This window comes from Taurulus bubalis, assembly GCF_910589615.1.
Source record: "Taurulus bubalis genome assembly, chromosome: 1".
NCBI lineage: Eukaryota > Metazoa > Chordata > Actinopteri > Perciformes > Cottidae > Taurulus > Taurulus bubalis.
In genome coordinates, this window is record NC_136589.1 from 897,917 (window position 1) to 917,875 (window position 19,959).

At 49.0% G+C, this 19,959-nt stretch overlaps 1 protein-coding gene across 1 annotated transcript in view; it reads left to right on the forward strand.

The window, feature by feature from the left end:
* The window catches only part of ttn.2 (titin, tandem duplicate 2), a gene marked incomplete at its 5' end in the record, with an annotated part of 209,766 nt that overhangs the window by 162,159 nt on the left and 27,648 nt on the right, over positions 1-19,959 (forward strand). Inside the window, 7 exon segments of the mRNA XM_079224802.1 lie at positions 4-591; positions 763-867; positions 964-1,161; positions 1,287-1,583; positions 1,698-2,285; positions 2,402-2,704; positions 2,809-19,902. Coding sequence (XP_079080928.1) covers positions 4-591; positions 763-867; positions 964-1,161; positions 1,287-1,583; positions 1,698-2,285; positions 2,402-2,704; positions 2,809-19,902 — 19,173 coding nt within the window.

The following is a 19,959-nucleotide window of genomic DNA, read 5'->3' on the forward strand; positions in this document are numbered from 1 at the left end:
CAGTGCTGCCTGACTGCAACCTGAGTGCTCTGCATGACGGCTGCTGCGTGGTGAAGGAGGGCAGCACCACGCGGATCAACATCCCGGTCACCGGAGCGCCTCTGCCCACCTGCACCTGGAAGAAAGGCGACGTGTTGCTTGGCGACACTGGCCGAATGTGCGTAGAGGCGTCTCACGGCGTCACCACCCTGCTGATCAGAGACTGCCAGAGAGGAGACGCCGAGACCTACAACGTCAACGTCAGGAACTGCGCCGGCGCCAAGGACTGCAAGTTCCAGCTGAAGGTGGTGGGCAAGCCCGGCATCTGCACCGGACCCATCAAGTTTGAGGAGATCACCGCCGACGGCATCACCCTGGAGTGGGCGCCGCCCAAAGACGACGGCGGCGCAGAGGTGTCCAACTACATCGTGGAGAGGAGGAGGACGACAGACAACAAGTGGGCCACAGTGGCCTCAGCCATCCAGAAGACCACGATGAGGGTGATCCGGCTCCACGACGGAGTAGAGTACATCTTCAGAGTGTTCGCTGAGAACAAGTATGGAGTCGGAGAGTATCTGAGGTCGGACCCAGTCATCGCCCAGCATCCATTTAGTGAGTATCTCCCTCCTGACTGCTCCTGAGGTGCCATGCGCCACATTTTTAACACAAATCATGGAGACGAATTCTGTTCCATGTGAAAGAATGTAACGGTAACCGCTTCATGAAGACAAAGCAAAGTGGCCATGTGAAGAACTCTCTTGTTTCTCTCTCTGCTTCCTCCAGACGTGCCCGATGCACCTGCACCTCCAGAAATAGCAAGCATCCGCCACGAGTCGGCCATCTTGACTTGGGCTGATCCAAAGGACACCGGCGGTTCCCCAATAACTGGTAACAGACTGGGATGGAGATCAGTGTGGCGATAAGCATGAGCAAATAGCAAACAACAGGAATCATGACCAACGGATGTGTTCTGTTTCTCTGTAGGATACCATGTGGAGTTTAAGGAGAGGAACAGTTTGATGTGGAAACGGGCCACGAAGACTCCTCTGAGAGTGAAGGAGTGCCGAGTCACCGGCCTGATCGAGGGCCTGGAGTACGAGTTCAGGGTGATGGCCATGAACATGGCCGGCCTTGGAAGGCCGAGCAGGGCCACTGAGGGTGTGGTTGCCCTCGATCCCATTGGTGAGTCCACTGCTTTTATTTCTCCTCATGTGAAAACTAAAATTCTTCTTTGGTAACTCCAGTTTTTCTTACAATACTACAGCTTTTCTGTACGTTTCAACCGGCTTTACTCTGTGTTCTGTTAGATCCTCCTGGCAAGCCTGAAGTGATCAACGTCACCAGGACCACGGTCACTCTGATGTGGACCGTTCCCAAATACGACGGCGGCCACAAGCTGACTGGCTACGTGGTGGAGAAGCTGGAGGCGGGTGGCAAGGCCTGGATGAAGGCCAATCATGTCAACATCCAGGGCTGTGCCTTCACCGTCCCTGACCTGACGGAGGGATCCCAGTATCAGTTCAGGATCAGGGCCAAGAATTCTGCTGGGGCTATCAGTGTTCCCTCCGAAGCGACCGAGCTGCTGACCTGCAAGGATGAGTACGGTAAGCTGAGTTGCAAAGCAATCTGGGTTGATCAGCAGTTAAAAAATGAGGATGCGTGCAGCTCCTTTTTATTTTAGACGATTACAATGCAACTTTCTTTTGCCTCCTCTGCAGAGCCCCCGACCATCACTATTGACCCAGACATGAAGGACGGCGTATCAGTCAAGGCAGGAGACACCATCCTCATCTCAGCCTCCAAGATTTTGGGAAAACCTCCACCAACTGCCGTCTGGTCGAAGGGAGGACGAGAGTTGAAGAGTTCTGACATCATCACCATCACCAGCACTCCCACCTCCTCCACTGTGGCTATCAAGTACGCAAGCAGGAAGAACACGGGAGAGTACACCATCACCGCCAGCAACCCCTTTGGCATTAAGGAAGAACATGTAAAGGTGAAGGTCCTGGATGTGCCTGGACCACCAGGCCCCATCGAAGCCAGTAACATTTCAGCTGAGAAGTGTACTCTGACCTGGCTTCCACCAGAGGAGGATGGAGGCTTTGCCATCAAGTCCTACATCCTTGAGAAGAGAGAGACTAGCCGCCTGCAGTGGACCAAGGTTGCTGAAAACATCATCGACTGCAGATATGTGGCCGCCAAACTGATCAAGGGCAACGAGTACATCTTTAGAGTGTTTGCTGTGAACCACTATGGCATCGGAGACTCAAGCCAGTCTGGTCCAATAAAAATGATTGACAGCTACCGTACGTTTACGTGGTTTACATATAATTATAGTTGTATGACTTTTGTTAAAAAAAAAACAGTTTTAATAGACTAAGGCACACTGACCGAAATGTTCTTGCATACTTTGTTTCTCCAGGTCCACCAGGCCCACCTTCAATCCCAGAAATCGATAACATCAGTAGGAACGCTGTCACCATTTCATGGAGGAGACCAGTACAGGACGGAGGAAGTGACATTGGAGGATATTGTGTAGAGAGGAAAGAGAAGAGAGGAATGAGATGGGTGAGAGCCAGTAAGAGGACGGTCCCTGACCTGCGCTGTAAGGTGCAAGGCCTAACTGAAGGAGTTGAGTATGAGTTCAGAGTCACTGCTGAGAACAAGGCTGGATTTGGGGAGCCGAGTGAGCCATCACAACCTGTGATGACCAAGGACATTGTCTGTAAGTAAAACTAGACTTTTTCACTTTATTATGGATCACATGTTAAGATAGAAACACATCAAGCACCCGCTTTTTTATTCATAAATGTTTTTCTTGTTTATTAGATCCACCTGGTCCCCCATCCAACGCCAGAATTACAGACACGACAAAGACCACAGCTTCCTTCGCCTGGGGCCGACCCCACTACGATGGTGGTCTTGAAGTAAAAGGATATATCGTTGAGTACAAAAAGGAAGGGCATGATGACTGGGAGGTGGAGACACAGTACCCATTGAAAGCTACTGAATATGTCATTGGGAAACTTCAAAAAGGAGGCAAATACCACTTCAGAGTCACCGCCATAAACTCGGAGGGAGTTGGCGAGCCGGCAGAGATTGAGAAAGTTATTGAACTGGTGGACCAGGAGACGCTGCCAGACTTTGAGCTGGATGCTGAACTCAGGAAAACCCTGGTGGTCAGGTGCCGCGCTTCAATTCGTATGTTTGTTCCCATCAGGGGTCGTCCGGTTCCTGAAGTGACCTGGAGCAAAGATGATACCAACCTGAAAACACGCGCACACATTGACACCACAGAGTCCTACACTCTACTGGTTATTCCTGACTGCACCAGATACGATGCTGGAAAGTACAACCTGTGTCTTGAGAACGTTGCTGGGAAGAAGACCGGCTTTGTTAATGTGAAGGTTTTGGACACACCAGGACCACCGGTCAACGTCAAGCCTAGAGAGATCACCAGGAACAGCCTCACCCTCCAGTGGGAAATCCCTATAATCGACGGTGGTTCTAAGATTTGCAACTATGTTATTGAAAAGAGGGAGGCCACCAAGAAGGCCTACACAGTAATTAGCACTACATGGCAGAAGTGCTCCTTCAAGTTTACAGACCTTGAGGAGGGAGCTTACTACTACTTCCGTATCTCTGCTGAGAATGACCTGGGCGTAGGTGAGCCTGCTGAATCCCCTGAGCCAATCAGGGTGTCTCAGGCCCCCTCAGCACCAGAGAACTTGTATGTCACAGATGTGTCAGCTGACAGTGCTAGTCTGGCATGGACCAAGCCCCTTCATGACGGTGGCAGCTTGATCACTGGATATGTCATTGAGGCCCAGAAGAAGGACACTGACCAGTGGGTTCATGTGGACACCATGAAGGCTCTGGACTACACTGTCACAGATCTGATCGAGGGCGCAGAATATATCTTCCGCATAATGGCTGTCAATGCATCAGGCAGGAGTGACCCTCGTGAGAGCAGGCCTGCTATTATCAGAGAGCAGACATCCGCTCCCTCCTTCGACATGCGTGGAGTCTACCAGATGACGGTGATCGCCAAAGCAGGCGATCGCGTCAAGGTGGAAGTTCCAGTGCTCGGTAAACCCAAACCTGTGGTTTCCTGGAAGAAGGGAGGCATTGGGCTCAAGGAGACACAAAGAATCAACACTGAAACCACACCAACGTCAACTATCCTCAACATCGGAGAGATCAAGAGGACTGATGGAGGCCAGTATTCCATGACTGGAAAGAACATGCTAGGTACAGTGACTGAGACGATCACAGTCCTGGTCCACGACATCCCAGGTCCTCCCACTGGTCCCATAAAGGTGGACGAGGTTTCATGCGATTATGTTCTCATGTCTTGGGAGGCACCAGAGAATGACGGCGGCGTTCCCATCAACAACTATATTGTTGAGATGCGGGAGACTACCGGTACTTCCTGGATGGAGTTGGCAGCTACAGTGATCCGCACCACATTCAAGGCAGCCCGACTCAACACTGGAACACAATATCAGTTCCGTGTCAAGGCCCAGAACAGATATGGCATTGGACCAAGCATTATCTCTGAAGCAGTGGTGGCTGCATATCCATTTGATGTGCCAGGCCAGCCAGGCACTCCTGTGATCACATCTTTCAACAGGGATGCTATGACTCTGAGCTGGAATGAGCCTTCCTCTGATGGAGGCAGTGCCATCCTTGGCTATCACGTGGAAAGAAAAGAGAAAAACAGCATTCTGTGGCAGAGAACCAGCAAAGCAATTGTTGTCGGAAATATCTTCAAATCAACAGGCCTTGTTGATGGAATCGGGTATGAACACCGTGTTATTGCTGAAAACATGGCTGGTCTCAGCAAACCAAGCAAACCCTCTGAGACTATGTATGCTTTGGACCCAGTTGACCCACCAGGCAAACCTGTGGCACTGAATATCACCCGACATGAGGTGACAGTTTCGTGGACCAAACCGGAGGGAGATGGTGGATTCTCCATCACTGGGTACACAGTAGAGAGGAGGGAGATGCCCAATGGACGCTGGCTCAAAGCCAACTTTAACAATATCTTAGAAACCATCTACACAGTCAGTGGTTTGATCGAAGATGCAACTTATGAATTCCGTGTGTTTGCTAGAAACTCAGCTGGTGCTGTCAGTGCTCCATCCCAGTCCTCAGAGGCAATCACATGCAGAGATGACATTGAAGAGCCCAGGCTTGATGTTGATTCATCGTATAGCAGCAATGTTGTTGTCATGGCAGGAGAGTTGTTCAAGCTGGAGGCCAATGTGACTGGCAGGCCTATCCCATCTCTGGTATGGACCAAGGAAGGAAAGGAGCTCGAGGATACAGGCAAGATAGAGATAAAGACAACTGACTTCCACACAACTCTAACGAACAAAGACTCCCTGAGGAGGGACGGAGGTGTTTTTACACTCACCGCCAGCAATCCCGGTGGCTTTGCCAAGTTCACCTACAATGTTAAGGTGCTCGACAGACCTGGGCCACCAGACTCCCTCACTATTTCTGATGTCGCTGCTGAGAAATGTGTCCTTAACTGGCTCCATCCAACACATGATGGTGGTGCCAAGATCGAGTACTTTATCATTCAGAGGCGAGAGACCAGTAGATTGGCATGGACAAACGTGGCCACAGACCTCCAGGCAAACAGGTTCAAGGTCACCAAGCTCCTGAAGGGCAATGAATATGTCTTCAGAGTCATGGCTGTTAACAAGTATGGCGTGGGTGAGCCTGTGGAGTCTGAACCTGTCATCTGTACAAACCCGTATGTCCCCAGTGACCCACCACAGCAGCCTGAAGTCACCACCATTACCAAGGACTCCATGGTTGTCTGCTGGGAGCGCCCTGAACACGATGGAGGCAGCAGATTAAACACCTACATAATTGAGAGAAGGGATAAGACTGGCCTGCGATGGGTGAAATGCAACAAGAGGACTGTAACTGACCTGCGCTTCAAGGCCTCTGGCCTCACACCAGGACATGAATATGAATTCAGAGTTTTTGCTGAGAATAATGCTGGTCTAAGCCAGCCTAGTCTTTCCAGTCCGTTCTACAAAGCTGTAGACACCATCTTCCAGCCTGGACCTCCAGGGAACCCCAGAGTGCTGGACACAACCAAGTCTTCCATTACCCTTGCCTGGAACAAGCCTGTCTACGATGGTGGTTCTGAAATCACTGGTTACATTGTGGAGACCTGCCTTCCTGAGGAGGATGAGTGGACAATACACACTCCCAAGAAGGGATGGACAGCCACTTCCTTCACCATTACCAACTTGAAGGAAAACCAAGAGTACAAAATCAACATCTGTGCCACTAATTGTGAGGGAGTGGGAGAAACCGCTGCTGTCCCTGGAACCCCCAAGGCTGAAGACAGACTACTTCCCCCAGAAATTGAACTTGGAGCAGAGCTGCGTAAGGTGGTCTGCATCAGAGCCTGTGGCACACTGAGACTCTTTGTTCCTATCAAGGGCAGACCAGCACCTGAAGTTAAATGGTCAAGAGAGCATGGAGAATCCCTGGACAGAGCTAACATTGAAATCACCTCATCATTCACCACTCTTCAGGTAGACAATGTTGACAGGTTCGATGCAGGTAAATACATGGTGACAGTGGAAAATGCCTCCGGAAGTAAAACAGCCTATGTTAATGTCCGGGTGCTTGATACTCCTGGAGCCCCTCAGAATCTGTTTGTCAAGGAGATCACAAGAGATTCAGTTTCCCTCGTTTGGGATGCACCTCTCATTGATGGTGGCTCCAGAGTCCGCAACTACATTGTGGAGAAGCGAGAGTCGACCAGAAAGGCCTACACAACAGTCTGTGCCAGCTGCCACAAGTCCAGTTGGAAAATTGGAGACCTGGAGGAAGGAAAGATGTACTGCTTTAGAATCCTCGCTGAGAATGAATATGGAGTTGGTCTCCCAGTAGAGACTCTTGAATCAATTAAAGTGTCAGAGAAGCCACTACCACCAGGCAAAGTGTCTCTTCTAGAAGTTACCAGCTCCAGTGTCACACTATCTTGGGAAAAGCCTGACTATGATGGTGGCAGCAGAATCACGGGTTATATTGTTGAGATGCAGGGTAAAGGCAGTGAGAAGTGGACCCAGGTCATGGTGGTAAAGACCAATGTGGCTCTTGTAGCTGGCCTTACACAAGGAGAGGAGTACATGTTCCGTATCTCAGCCAGCAATGAAAAGGGAGTTAGTGATCCACGCTCTCTTAGTTTGCCTGTGGTGGCTAAAGACCTAGTCATCTCACCAACCTTTAAACTGCTTTTCAGCACATTCAGTGTGCTAGCAGGAGATGATCTGAAGATAGATGTGCCGTATGCTGCCTGTCCAAAGGCTACCGCAACTTGGCTCAAGGATGGCATTCTTCTCAAGGAGACAACAAGAGTTAATGCTGAAGCCACAGACAAAAACCTTCACCTGGTTATTAAGGAGGCTTGCAGAGATGATGTGGGCACATACACTATCAAACTGACCAATACAGTTGGAGAAGCATCTACAGACCTCAGTGTCATTGTTCTCGATAAGCCTGGTCCCCCAACTGGCCCAATTAAGCTGGATGAGGTCACTGCTGACAGCATGGTCTTGTCCTGGAATCCACCAGAGTATGACGGTGGATGTGCTATCAGCAATTACATTGTTGAGAAGAGAGACACGTCTACCACTAACTGGCAGATTGTGTCAGCTACTGTGGCCAGAACCACCATCAAGGCAGCCCGTCTGAAGACTGGAGTTGAGTACCAGTTTAGGATTGCTGCAGAGAATAGATATGGCAAGTCCTCTCTACTGCTCTCTGAAACCATTGTTGCTCAGTATCCATTTGAATTGCCCAGCTCACCACGTTCTGTTGTGGTCCAGTCAGCCACCAAGGAGAACATGGTGATTGTATGGGATACACCCAGCAATGATGGTGGGAGCAAAATTCTGGGCTACCACTTGGAGCTCAAGGAGAGAAACAGTATATTGTGGGTGAAACAGAACAAACAACTAATCCCAGAGAACAGATTTAAGGCTGTTGGCCTTGAGGAGGGTATTGAATATGAGTTCAGAGTCTATGCTGAGAACATTGTTGGCCTCAGCAAAGCCAGCAAACTGAGTGAAATGCAAGTGGCTAGAGATCCTTGTGACAGACCAGGAAAACCAGAGGCTGTCATTGTGACAAGAAACCAAGTGACACTCAGATGGGCCAAACCTGAGTATGACGGCGGCATCAAGATTACAGGCTATGTGGTTGAGAAGAAAGAAGGAGCCGGCCGCTGGATGAAAGCTAGTTTTGCCAACGTCCCTGAGACTATATTTGTTGTCACAGGACTTACTGAAGATCAGATTTATGAGTTCCGTGTCATCGCCAGGAATTCAGCAGGTGTCTCCAGCCAGCCCTCTGATTCTACTGGAACTATTACTGCTAGGGATGAGGTGGATCCACCCCAGATTGACTTAGAAGCTAAGTACTCCCAGGCTGTGGTGGTAAATGCTGGAGAAATATTCAGGCTTGAGGCTGCTATCTCTGGTAAGCCTGTGCCCAAAGTACACTGGCGGAAGGAGGGCCAAGAGATTGCTGAAGCAGCACGCCTAGAGCTCAAGAACACAGACTTTACAGCTTGCCTAGTGGTTAAAGAAGCTATCCGTGTTGATGGAGGTCAGTACACTTTGCTGGTAAAGAATGTTGGAGGAGAGAAATCCGTTAACATTAATGTCAAGGTCCTGGACAGGCCAGGTCCACCCGATGGCCCTATCTCCATCTACGGGATCACCAGTGAGAAATGCTCCATTGCCTGGAAATCTCCCCTGCAAGATGGAGGTAGCGATGTTTCCCATTACATTGTTGAGAGGAGGGAAACAAGCCGACTGGTTTGGACTGTAGTTGAACAAAAGGTCCAGACACTGAACCTGAAGATCACAAAACTTCTTCCTGGTAATGAGTACATCTTCAGAGTGATTCCAGTCAACAAATACGGAGTTGGTGAGCCTCTTGAATCTGAGCCAATGATTGCCAAAAATCAATTTGTCACTGCCAACTCACCAACAGATGTAGAAGTCTCCACAATCACTAAAGATTCAATGGTGGTGACCTGGGATAGACCAACTAATGATGGTGGAAGCGATATTCAGGGATACATTGTTGAGAAACGTGACAAGGACGGTGTGAGGTGGACCAGGTGCAACAAGCGCACAGTGAGTGAGCTGCGCTTCAGAGTGACAGGGCTCCTAGAAAGCCACAGCTATGAATTCAGAGTTTCTGCTGAAAATTCTGCAGGTATTGGCACACCTAGTGCACCAACAATGTACTACAAAGCATTGGATCCAATCTTCAAAGCAGGCCCACCAAACAACCCCAAAGTGGTGGACACATCTAGGTCCACTGTTTCCCTGACATGGGGCAAACCCATCTATGATGGTGGCTGTGAGATTCAGGCTTATATTGTTGAGGCCTGCAATGCAGCAACTGATGAGTGGTTTATGTGCACTCCTCCAAGCGGAATCACAAACACCAAGTTTACAGTGACAAAGCTTCTGGAAAAGCACGAATACCAATTCAGAGTATGCGCCATCAACAAAGTTGGTATTGGGGAGCATGCTGATATTTCAGGAAAAATTCTGCTGGAGGAAAAGCTTGAGGCTCCTGATCTTGACTTGGATGCTGATATGAGAAAGATGATCAACATTAGATCAGCAAGCACTCTCAGGCTGTTTGTTCCTGTGAGAGGTCGTCCAGCTCCTGAGCTGAAATGGGGGAAGGTTGATGGCGCGATCAAGGAGACTGCCCTGATTGACAATACAAGCAGCTATGCTTCACTTGTCATTGAGAATGTTGACAGATTTGACACTGGCAAGTACACCCTGACTGCAGAGAATGCCAGCGGAGTGAAGTCAGTCTTCATCAGTGTCAGAGTCTTGGATTCACCTGGTCCACCAGCTAACTTTTTGGTGAAAGAGATTACCAAGAATTCCGTCACTCTCACATGGGAGCCTCCACATCTGGATGGCGGCTCAAAGATTAAGCATTATATTGTTGAGAAGCGTGAAAGCACAAGGAAAGTGTATTCTCCCATCACCACCTGCAACAGAATGTCATGGAAAGTTGAGCCTCTGCCAGAGGGTGGAATCTTCTTCTTCAGAGTCCTGGCTGAGAATGAATATGGTGTGGGTCTCCCTGCTAAAACTATAGAACCAGTTAAGGTATCTGAAAAGCCTCAGCCACCTGGTAAAGTCAGTGTTGTTGACGTCACTCGTAGCTCCGTAACTCTCGCCTGGGAGAAGCCCGAACATGACGGCGGCAGTAGGATCAGTTACTATGAAGTTGAATTGGCACCTAAGGACAGCGAAACCTGGTCTTTGTGCGCTAGTGGGAAAGCCCTGGAGACTGTAGTGACAAATCTGCTCAAGGGAGAGGAGTACCAGTTCAGAGTTGTTGCTGTAAATGACAAGGGCAAAAGTGACCCCAGACAGCTGGCTCAATCCGTTGTAGCTAAGGACCTTGTGATTGAGCCTTCCGTTAGACCCCAAATGAGCACCTACAGTGTCCAGGTGGGGTATGACCTCAAGATTGAAGTCCCAGTTGCTGGTCATCCAAAGCCAAGCATCACTTGGACCAAGGATGGAGCAGCCCTTAAGCAGACCACCAGAGTCAATATCACTGACTCAGCACGTCACACTACTCTCACCATAAAAGATGCTATCAGAGAGGATGGAGGCATGTACAGCATCAATATTGTCAATTCCCTTGGTTCCAAGGATGCCACTATTGAGGTGATTACCCTGGACAAACCAGGCCCACCAACAGGCCCTGTCAAATTTGAGGATGTCAGTGCTGAGAGTATGACTCTTAACTGGGAACCTCCTACATATACAGGTGGTTGCCCAATCTCTAACTATGTGGTGGAGAAGAGAGACACAACAACAACCAACTGGATGGTCTTATCTGCCACTCTGGCAAGGACCACGCTAAAAGTGAGCAATCTGAAGACAGGCAGTGAATACCAGTTTAGAATCTATGCCGAGAACAAATATGGAAAGAGTTATGCAATTGATTCAGCGCCTATTGTGGCTCAGTATCCGTTCCAGGAGCCTGGCCCATCAGGAACACCATTTGTGGCTACATACTCTAAAGACTATATGGTGGTTGAGTGGCACAAACCTCCATCGGATGGAGGCAGTGCAATTTTGGGCTACCATCTGGAAAGAAAGGAGAAGAACAGTATCCTCTGGACCAAGATCAACAAAATGCTCATCCAAGACTGCAGGTTCAAATCTGCTCCTCTTGAGGAAGGCATTGAGTATGAGTACAGAGTCTATGCTGAGAATATTGTTGGCATCGGAAAATGCAGCAAAGTCTCTGAGGTGTATGTAGCCCGTGACCCATGTTATCCTCCTGGTCGTCCTGAGGCTGTGATTGTGACCAGGCACTCGGTGAAGCTGAAGTGGACTGCTCCAGAGTATGATGGTGGATGCTTGATTACTGGCTATGTAGTGGGGAAACGTGACCTTCCTGAGGGCAAGTGGATGAAGGCCAGCTTTGCAAATGTCATTGAACATGAATTCACAGTTACTGGTCTGACAGAACACAGTAAATATGATTTCAGAATAATTGCAAGGAATGCAGCTGGTGCTGTCAGCAAGCCCTCTGAAAGCACAGGATCCATCACAGCCATGGATGAAATTGACCCACCTAAATGTGAGACAGATCCTATGTACAACCAGACCATTGTTATCAATGCTGGAGAGATTTTCAGTTTGGAGGCCTGTGTGGAAGGAAAGCCCATCCCCACAGCCCAGTGGTTCAAAGGAAATGTTGAAGTTGAAAACTCGGCAAGAGCTGAGATCAAAAACACAGATTTTAAGGCTTTGCTCATTGTGAAGGATGCCATCAGAGTGGATGGTGGACAGTACACGCTGGTTGTGACTAATGTGGCTGGAACTAAGACTGTACCATTCAGTGTAAAGGTCCTGGACAGACCAGGCCCCTCAGAGGGACCTCTTACCGTCAGCAATGTCACTGAGGAAAAGTGCTCCCTATCATGGTTGCCCCCCAGGGACGATGGAGGAGCTAGCATTTCTCACTACGTCATTCAGAAGAGAGAAACCAGCCGCCTTGCATGGACTGTAGTCTCCAGTGACTGCGGAGCTACCATGTTCAAGGTTACCAAACTGTTGAAGGGCAATGAGTATATCTTCAGAGTCTTGGCTGTCAACAAATACGGAACGGGCGAGCCTCTTGAATCAGTGCCAGTTATGATGAAAAATCCATTTGTTCCCCCTGGCTCACCTCAGGAGCTTGAGATCACCAACATTGCCAGGGACTCCATGACTGTCTGCTGGAACCGCCCCGAGACAACTGGAGGCAGTGAGATTAGTGGTTATATTGTTGAGAAGAGAGACAGAGCTGGAGTGAGATGGACCAAGTGCAACAAACGCAGAGTGACAGACTTACGTTTCAGAGTAACAGGACTGACTGAGGACCATGAATATGAATTCAGAGTATCGGCTGAGAATGTAGCTGGAGTGGGTCAGCCAAGCCCACCTACATCTTACCTCAAAGCCTGTGACCCTTCTTTTGAACCGGGAAGTCCCTCCAATGCCCACGTGGTCAATTTGACTAAAGACACCATCAGTCTGGCCTGGCACCGGCCTATCTATGATGGTGGTTGTGAGATTCAAGGATATGCTGTGGAAATTACTAAGGCTGACGAGGAGGAGTGGAGCATATGCACCCCACCCTCTGGAGTTAATGCTACCAAGTTTACCATCACTAAGTTGATAGAGCACCAGGAATACAAGGTGCGCATATGTGCCATAAACAAGCTGGGTGTTGGTGAGCCCACCGAGATCGAGGGGGTCGTGAAACCATTAGACAAGCTTGATCCTCCTGAGATGATTCTGGATGCAGAGCTCAGGAAGGGAATAGTCGTCCGTGCAGGAGGCTCAATGAGAATCTGTGTTCCATTCAAAGGCCATCCTATTCCTGAGATCAGCTGGGCCAAGGAGGATGGAGCACTGCCCATTAAAGCTCAGATAGACTCTGGTGACGAGTACTCACAGCTCTCCATTGACATCTGTGACAAATATGATGCTGGAAAATACATCCTCAACTTGGAAAATAGCGCTGGAGCCAAATCCGCCTTTGTTTTTGTTAAAGTTCTGGACACTCCAGGGGCCCCTGTGAATCTGACAGTAAAAGACATTAAGAGGGAAAGTGTCACTCTGACCTGGGAGCCTCCTCTTATTGATGGAGGTTCAAGAATCAAGAATTACCTGGTTGAAAAGCGTGAGTCAACCAGGATAGTTTACTCTAGCGTGGACAACAAGTGCACAAAGACAAGCTACCGTATCACTGGCCTCACTGAGGGAACTATCTACTATTTCAGAATCTTAGCTGAGAATGAGTTTGGTGTTGGACAGCCAGCTGAGACAGAAAGCTCAGTTAAGACCTCTGAGCCTCCTCTATCAGTTGGTAAAGTCACTTTGACTGAAGTGACCAAAACCTCTGCCTCCTTCTCCTGGGAGAAGCCAGACCATGATGGAGGCAGCAGGATCATAGGCTACTACATTGAGATGCAGCCCGTGGGTTCAGAAGAATGGGTGGTAGCCGCCACAACCAAAACTTGTGAGGGCACTGTCACAAGCCTGAGTGCGGGGCATGAGTACCTCTTTAGAGTGTCAGCTTTCAATGAAAAGGGCAAGAGTGACCCCAGGGCTCTGGCTGCACCAGTCACTGCTAAAGATCTAACTACCAAGCCCGGATTCAAAATGGTATCCAACACGTACAGTGTACAAAATGGTGAGGATCTGAAGATTGAGATTCCAGTGATGGGGCGCCCTGTTCCCAAGGTTGAATGGAAGAAGGATGGACAAGCTCTTAAGGAGACAACTAGACTAAATGTATCCAGCACACTTTCATCTACTAAGCTGTGCATCAAGGATGCAAATAAGGAAGACTCCGGTAAATACACCATCACAGCCACCAGCAGTATTGGAACAGCTGCAGAGGAGATTACTGTCATCATTCTAGAAAAGCCTGGCCCACCCACAGGCCCTGTGAAGATTGAGGAGGTGAGCTCCAATTATATGGCCCTCTCCTGGGAGCCACCAGCGTATACCGGAGGCTGTCAGATCAACAACTACATTGTGGAGAAGAGAGATACGACCACGACAGCATGGCAGATTGTGTCTGCTACTATTGCCAGATCAACCATCAAAGTCACCAACTTAAAGACTGGAATTGAGTATCAATTCAGAGTGTCTGCTGAGAATAGATATGGAAAGAGTTCTGCCATCGTCTCTCCCAATGCTATTGCGCAGTATCCATTCAGTGAGCCTGCTGCTCCTGGAACACCAATTGTTTCTGCTGCAACTAAAGAAAACATGGTTGTTGAGTGGAAAGCTCCCACCAACAACGGAGGCAGTCCAGTCTTAGGCTATCACCTCGAGAGAAAAGAGAAGAACAGCCTCTTGTGGACTAAACTCAACAAGCTTCTAATCCCGGACACACGTTTCAAGACTTCAGAGCTGGAAGAAGCTATTGAGTATGAATTCAGAGTTTATGCTGAGAACATTGCTGGACTCAGCCCAGTTAGCAAAGTCTCTGAGAGCACAGTAGCCAGGGACCCTTGTGACCCACCAGGCACTCCTGAGGCCATTAATATCACCAGAAATCATGTGACGCTTCAGTGGACAAGGCCACAGTATGATGGAGGCAGTGCAATCACTGGCTATGTGATTGAGAGGAAGAAGCACCCAGATACTCGATGGATGAAGGCCAGCTTCGCCAACATCATTACTACCCAGCACACACTGACCGGCCTGACTGAGGACTGTGTTTATGAGTACAGAGTCATTGCCAGGAACGCTGCTGGAATTTTCAGCCGTCCTTCTCAGAGCACAGGAGAGATTACTGCCAAAGATGAAATTGAGGCTCCAGAAGCCACCATGGATTCTAAATTCAAGGATCTGACTGTTGTTAGTGCTGGTGAGACATTTGTCATTGACGCAGACTATGCTGGCAAACCTCTGCCTGAAGTAATTTGGTTAAAGGATGGAAAAGAGATCGACCAAACCACACCACGAATGGAGGTCAAGACCACCCTCACACGTACCATCCTGACAGTCAAGGATTGCATCAGAGTGGATGGTGGCCACTTTTACCTCAAACTTGTCAATGTAGGAGGAGTCAAGATGGTCCCAGTTAATGTCAAAGTTCTGGATAGACCTGGTGCTCCAGATGGCCCGCTAGAAGTTAAAGGGGTCACAGCTGAGAAATGTTATCTGCACTGGAACCATCCCTCACATGATGGTGGAGCGAGCATCTCTCACTACATCATTGAGAAGAGAGAGACTAGTCGTTTGTCATGGACCATGGTTGAGCCCAAGATCCAGGCCATCAGCTACAAAATCACAAAACTGCTGCCCGGCAATGAATACATCTTTAGAGTCACTGCTGTGAATAAATATGGTGTTGGTGAACATTTGGAGTCTGAGGCTGTTATTGCTCGTAACCCCTTCACCACTCCCAGTGCCCCCTCGATCCCAGAGATCAGCGCTATCACTAGGGATTCCATTGTGCTGACATGGGAGAGACCAGAGCATAATGGAGGAGCTGAGATTGAAGGATATGTCCTTGAAAAACGTGATATGGATGGCATCAGATGGACTAAGTGCAATAAGAAGAGACTGAGTGACATGAGATTCAGATGCAGTGGCCTCACAGAGGGCCACTCCTATGAATTCAAGATCTCAGCTGAAAATGCTGCTGGTGTGGGAAAGTCTAGTGCACCAACTGAATACATCAAAGCCTGTGATGCCATTTATCCACCAGGATCTCCAAATAACCCCAAAGTCACCGGCCATTCAAGCACCACAGTGTCCCTGTCCTGGTCCAGGCCTATCTATGATGGTGGTGCACAGATAAGTGGATATGTTGTTGAAAGGAAGGAGGCAGCAGATGATGAATGGATCACTTGCACACCACCCACTGGTGTTCAGGCCACTCATTACACTGTGAAGCTTCTGAAGGAGAATGCAGAGTACAACTTCCGCATCTGTGCCATTAACTGTGAGGGAGTAGGAGAGCACGTGGACCTACCTGGTTCTGTGATCGCTGCAGAGAAGCTGGAGGCTCCTGAAATTGAACTAGATGCTGACCTGAGGAAGATGGTCAATGTTCGTGCGACCGCCTCCTTGCGACTGTTTGTGACAATCAGAGGAAAGCCAGAGCCAGAGGTCAGATGGTCAAAGGCTGATGGCACTTTGAATGAGCGTGCCCAGATTGAAGTCACAAGCTCCTACACAATGCTGGTGATCGAGAATGTCGATAGATTCGACACTGGCAAATATGTACTGAACCTTGAGAACCTCAGTGGTTCTAAATCAGCCTTCATCAATGTCAGAGTTCTGGACTCCCCTAGCGCTCCTACCAACCTGGCGGTTAAGGATGTGAAGAGAACTTCTGTCTCTCTCTCCTGGGAGCCTCCTTCAATCGATGGTGGGGCTAAGATATCGCACTACATTGTGGAGAAGAGAGAGCAGAAAAGAATGGCTTTTACTAGTGTTTCCACCAACTGTGTGAGGAACTCTTTTATTGTTTCTGACCTGCAAGAGGGAGGTCGATTCTATTTCCGTGTGTTGGCTGTGAATGAGCTTGGAGTAGGTCTTCCTGCCTCCACAGATCAAGTCAAGGTGGCTGAGGCTCCTTTGCCTCCTGGGAAGATTGTCCTGGTTGACGTAACTCGTCACACAGTCTCTCTTTCCTGGGAGAAACCGGATCACGATGGAGGCAGCAAGATTACAAACTTTATTGTTGAGATGCAGCCAAAGGGAGATGACAAATGGTCCGTGTGCAGTGAAGTCAAAGCACTGGAAGCTACTATTGGTGGACTCACAACTGGAGAGGAATATTCCTTCAGGGTGACTGCTGTGAATGATAAGGGCAAGAGTGATGCTAAGCCTCTGGTTGCCCCTGTGGTTGTGAAAGACATTACGATGCAGCCCATCGTCAACCTGTCCTACGACACATACAGTGTAAAAGCAGGAGATGACCTGAAGATTGATGTTCCCTTCAGAGGCAGACCTCAGCCTGAAGTGTCCTGGAAGAAGGACGGCCAAGCACTTAAGCAGACAACAAGGGTCAATGTTCTTACTTCCAAGACCTCATCCAAGATTGTCATCAAGGATGCAACCAAGGAGGATGTAGGAAAGTATGTGATAACTCTGACAAACTCAGTTGGCACCAACACAGCTGAAATATCTGTTATAATCCTGGACAAACCTGGCCCACCCAGCAACATTAAGATGGATGAGGTGAGCGCTGACTCCATCTCTCTGTCTTGGGATCCTCCAACCTATGATGGTGGATGCCAAATTAACAACTATGTTGTGGAGAAAAGAGACACTACCACAACCTCATGGCAGATTGTTTCAGCCACAGTAGCCAGGACATCAATCAAGGTGTCTCGTCTCATTCAGGGAATAGAGTATCAGTTCCGTATTGCAGCTGAGAACCGTTACGGCAAGAGTTCTGCCATTGACTCTACTCCTGTTATTGCTCAGTATCCCTTTGAGCCTCCTGGCACTCCAACCAACGTCCATGTTTCCCATGCCACCAAGTATGGCATGCTCGTGGTGTGGGGCAGACCTGCCAGTGATGGTGGCAGCGCTGTACTTGGTTATCACATTGAATGCAAAGACCAAAGCAGCATCCTGTGGACCAAGGTTAACAGAGGTCTGCTGGCTGAGAACCAATTTAAAATGACAGGCATTGAAGAAGGCCTGCTGTATCAGTTTAGAGTCTATGCTGAGAATATTGCTGGAATTGGTCCTTGCACGAAGGCAAGTGACGCTGTGGCAGCCAGGGATCCATGTGAATCTCCACGTAACCTTAGAGTCACCAACATTACCAGGACCTCAGTTTCCCTCTTCTGGGAGAAGCCAGAGTATGATGGCGGAGTAAAGATAACTGGGTACATTGTTGAGCGTAAAGAACTTCCCAGTGGTCGCTGGCTCAAATGCAATTTTACCAACCTGCAAGACACCTACTTCGATGTCACAGGCCTCACAGAAGATGTCCAATATGACTTCCACGTCATCGCTAAGAATTCTGCAGAGCTGTTGAGTGCTCCCTCAGAGAGCACTGGTCCTGTCACAGTCAAGGATGATGTTGACCCTCCCTCTATCATCCTGGATGAGCAGTTCAGACAGCTGATTGTCATTAAGGCTGGAGAGATCATTCGAATTGATGCTGAAATCACGGGCCGCCCACTCCCAGTCGTATCATGGTCTAAGGATGGAAAGGAGATTGAGAAGGAGGCCAGGTGTGAAATCACAGCCACCAACTTCACAACTACACTGATTGTCAGAGATGCTATCAGGAGGGACTCCGGACAGTATGTCCTGACCTTGCACAATGTGGCAGGAACCAGGTCTATGGCTATCAACTGTAAAGTTCTGGACAGACCTGGACCTTCCTCAGGACCATTGGCAGTATCTGGCCTGACGGGGGAGAAATGCACCATAAACTGGGGCCCTCCTCAGGAGAACGGTGGTGCTGAAATCATGCACTACATTGTCGAGAAACGTGAGACCAGTCGACTCACCTGGACTCTTGTCTTTGGTGACATGAAGGCAACCACCTGTAAAGTGACCAAGCTGCTCAAAGGAAATGAGTACATCTTCAGAGTCAGGGGAGTCAACAAATATGGGGATGGTGAGGCCCTGGAGAGTGAGCCAACAAAGGCCGTGGATCCATTCACTGTGCCTGCCGCGCCCACTAATGTAGAGGTCACCTCAATTACTAGTGAGGCAATGACAATCTGTTGGGAAAGACCAGTTTCTGATGGTGGCAGCAGTATCGCTGGCTACGTCATTGAAAAGCGAGAGAAGACTGGCCTCCGATGGTGCCGTGTCAACAAGAAACCTGTTTATGACCTCAGAGTCAAAGCCTCAAAACTTCGTGGTGGCGCTGAGTATGAGTACAGAGTGTTTGCAGAGAATTCTGCTGGCCTCAGTGCTTCCAGCGTCCCTTGCCCACTCACAAAAGCCGAAGACCCACTATTCCTGCCTTCACCTCCTGCTAAGCCTAAGATCATCGACTCTTCAAAGACAACAGTCACCCTGTCATGGAATAAGCCACTGTTTGATGGTGGATCACCTGTAACTGGTTACAGAGTCAAATACAGGAACACTTTCGATGATGAATGGATTACTGGAGTCCAGAATACCAAGAACACCGAGTTTACAGTGGTGGGATTGACACCTGGGGCTGAATATGTGTTTGTTGTTAAGTCCATTAACAAGATTGGAGCCAGTGAGTCAAGTCCTGAATCAGACAAACAGGTCGCCAAAGAAAGAGAGGATGAGCCAGTCTTTGACATCAGCAATGACATGAGGAAGACTCTTATTGTAAAGGATGGTAGCTCATTCACCATGAAAGTACCCTTCAGAGGCAAACCCATCCCCAGTGTTACATGGACGAAGCCTGATGTTGACCTGAGGGTTCGTGCTGTCATTGACACCACAGACACCTTCACCTCCATCACGTTAGAGAAAGCCACTCGCAGTGACTCTGGCAAATACACCATCATTTTGTCCAGCGTAGCTGGAACCGCCACCTTGACACTCAATGTCAGAGTCTTGGATTCCCCTGGACCTCCTGGCCATGTAGAGGTCAAGGACGTGACCAAGATCTCTGCTACTGTAACCTGGGACACTCCAGAGAACGAGGGAGGAGGACCAGTCAAGAACTACCTGGTTGATATCCGTGAGGCCAGCCAAAAGGGCTGGACCAGGTTGACTGACGCTTGCAACAGACTGACATACAAGGCGATGGACGTGCTGGAGGGCGGAATCTACTTCTTCAGAGTGACAGGCGAGAATGAATATGGAGTTGGTGTTTCTGCTGAGACCAAAGAGGCAACCAAGATCACAGGTATTTCATTTTAACTCGATAATGTTATATATTCTAATTGTTAGGGAGTAGATAATA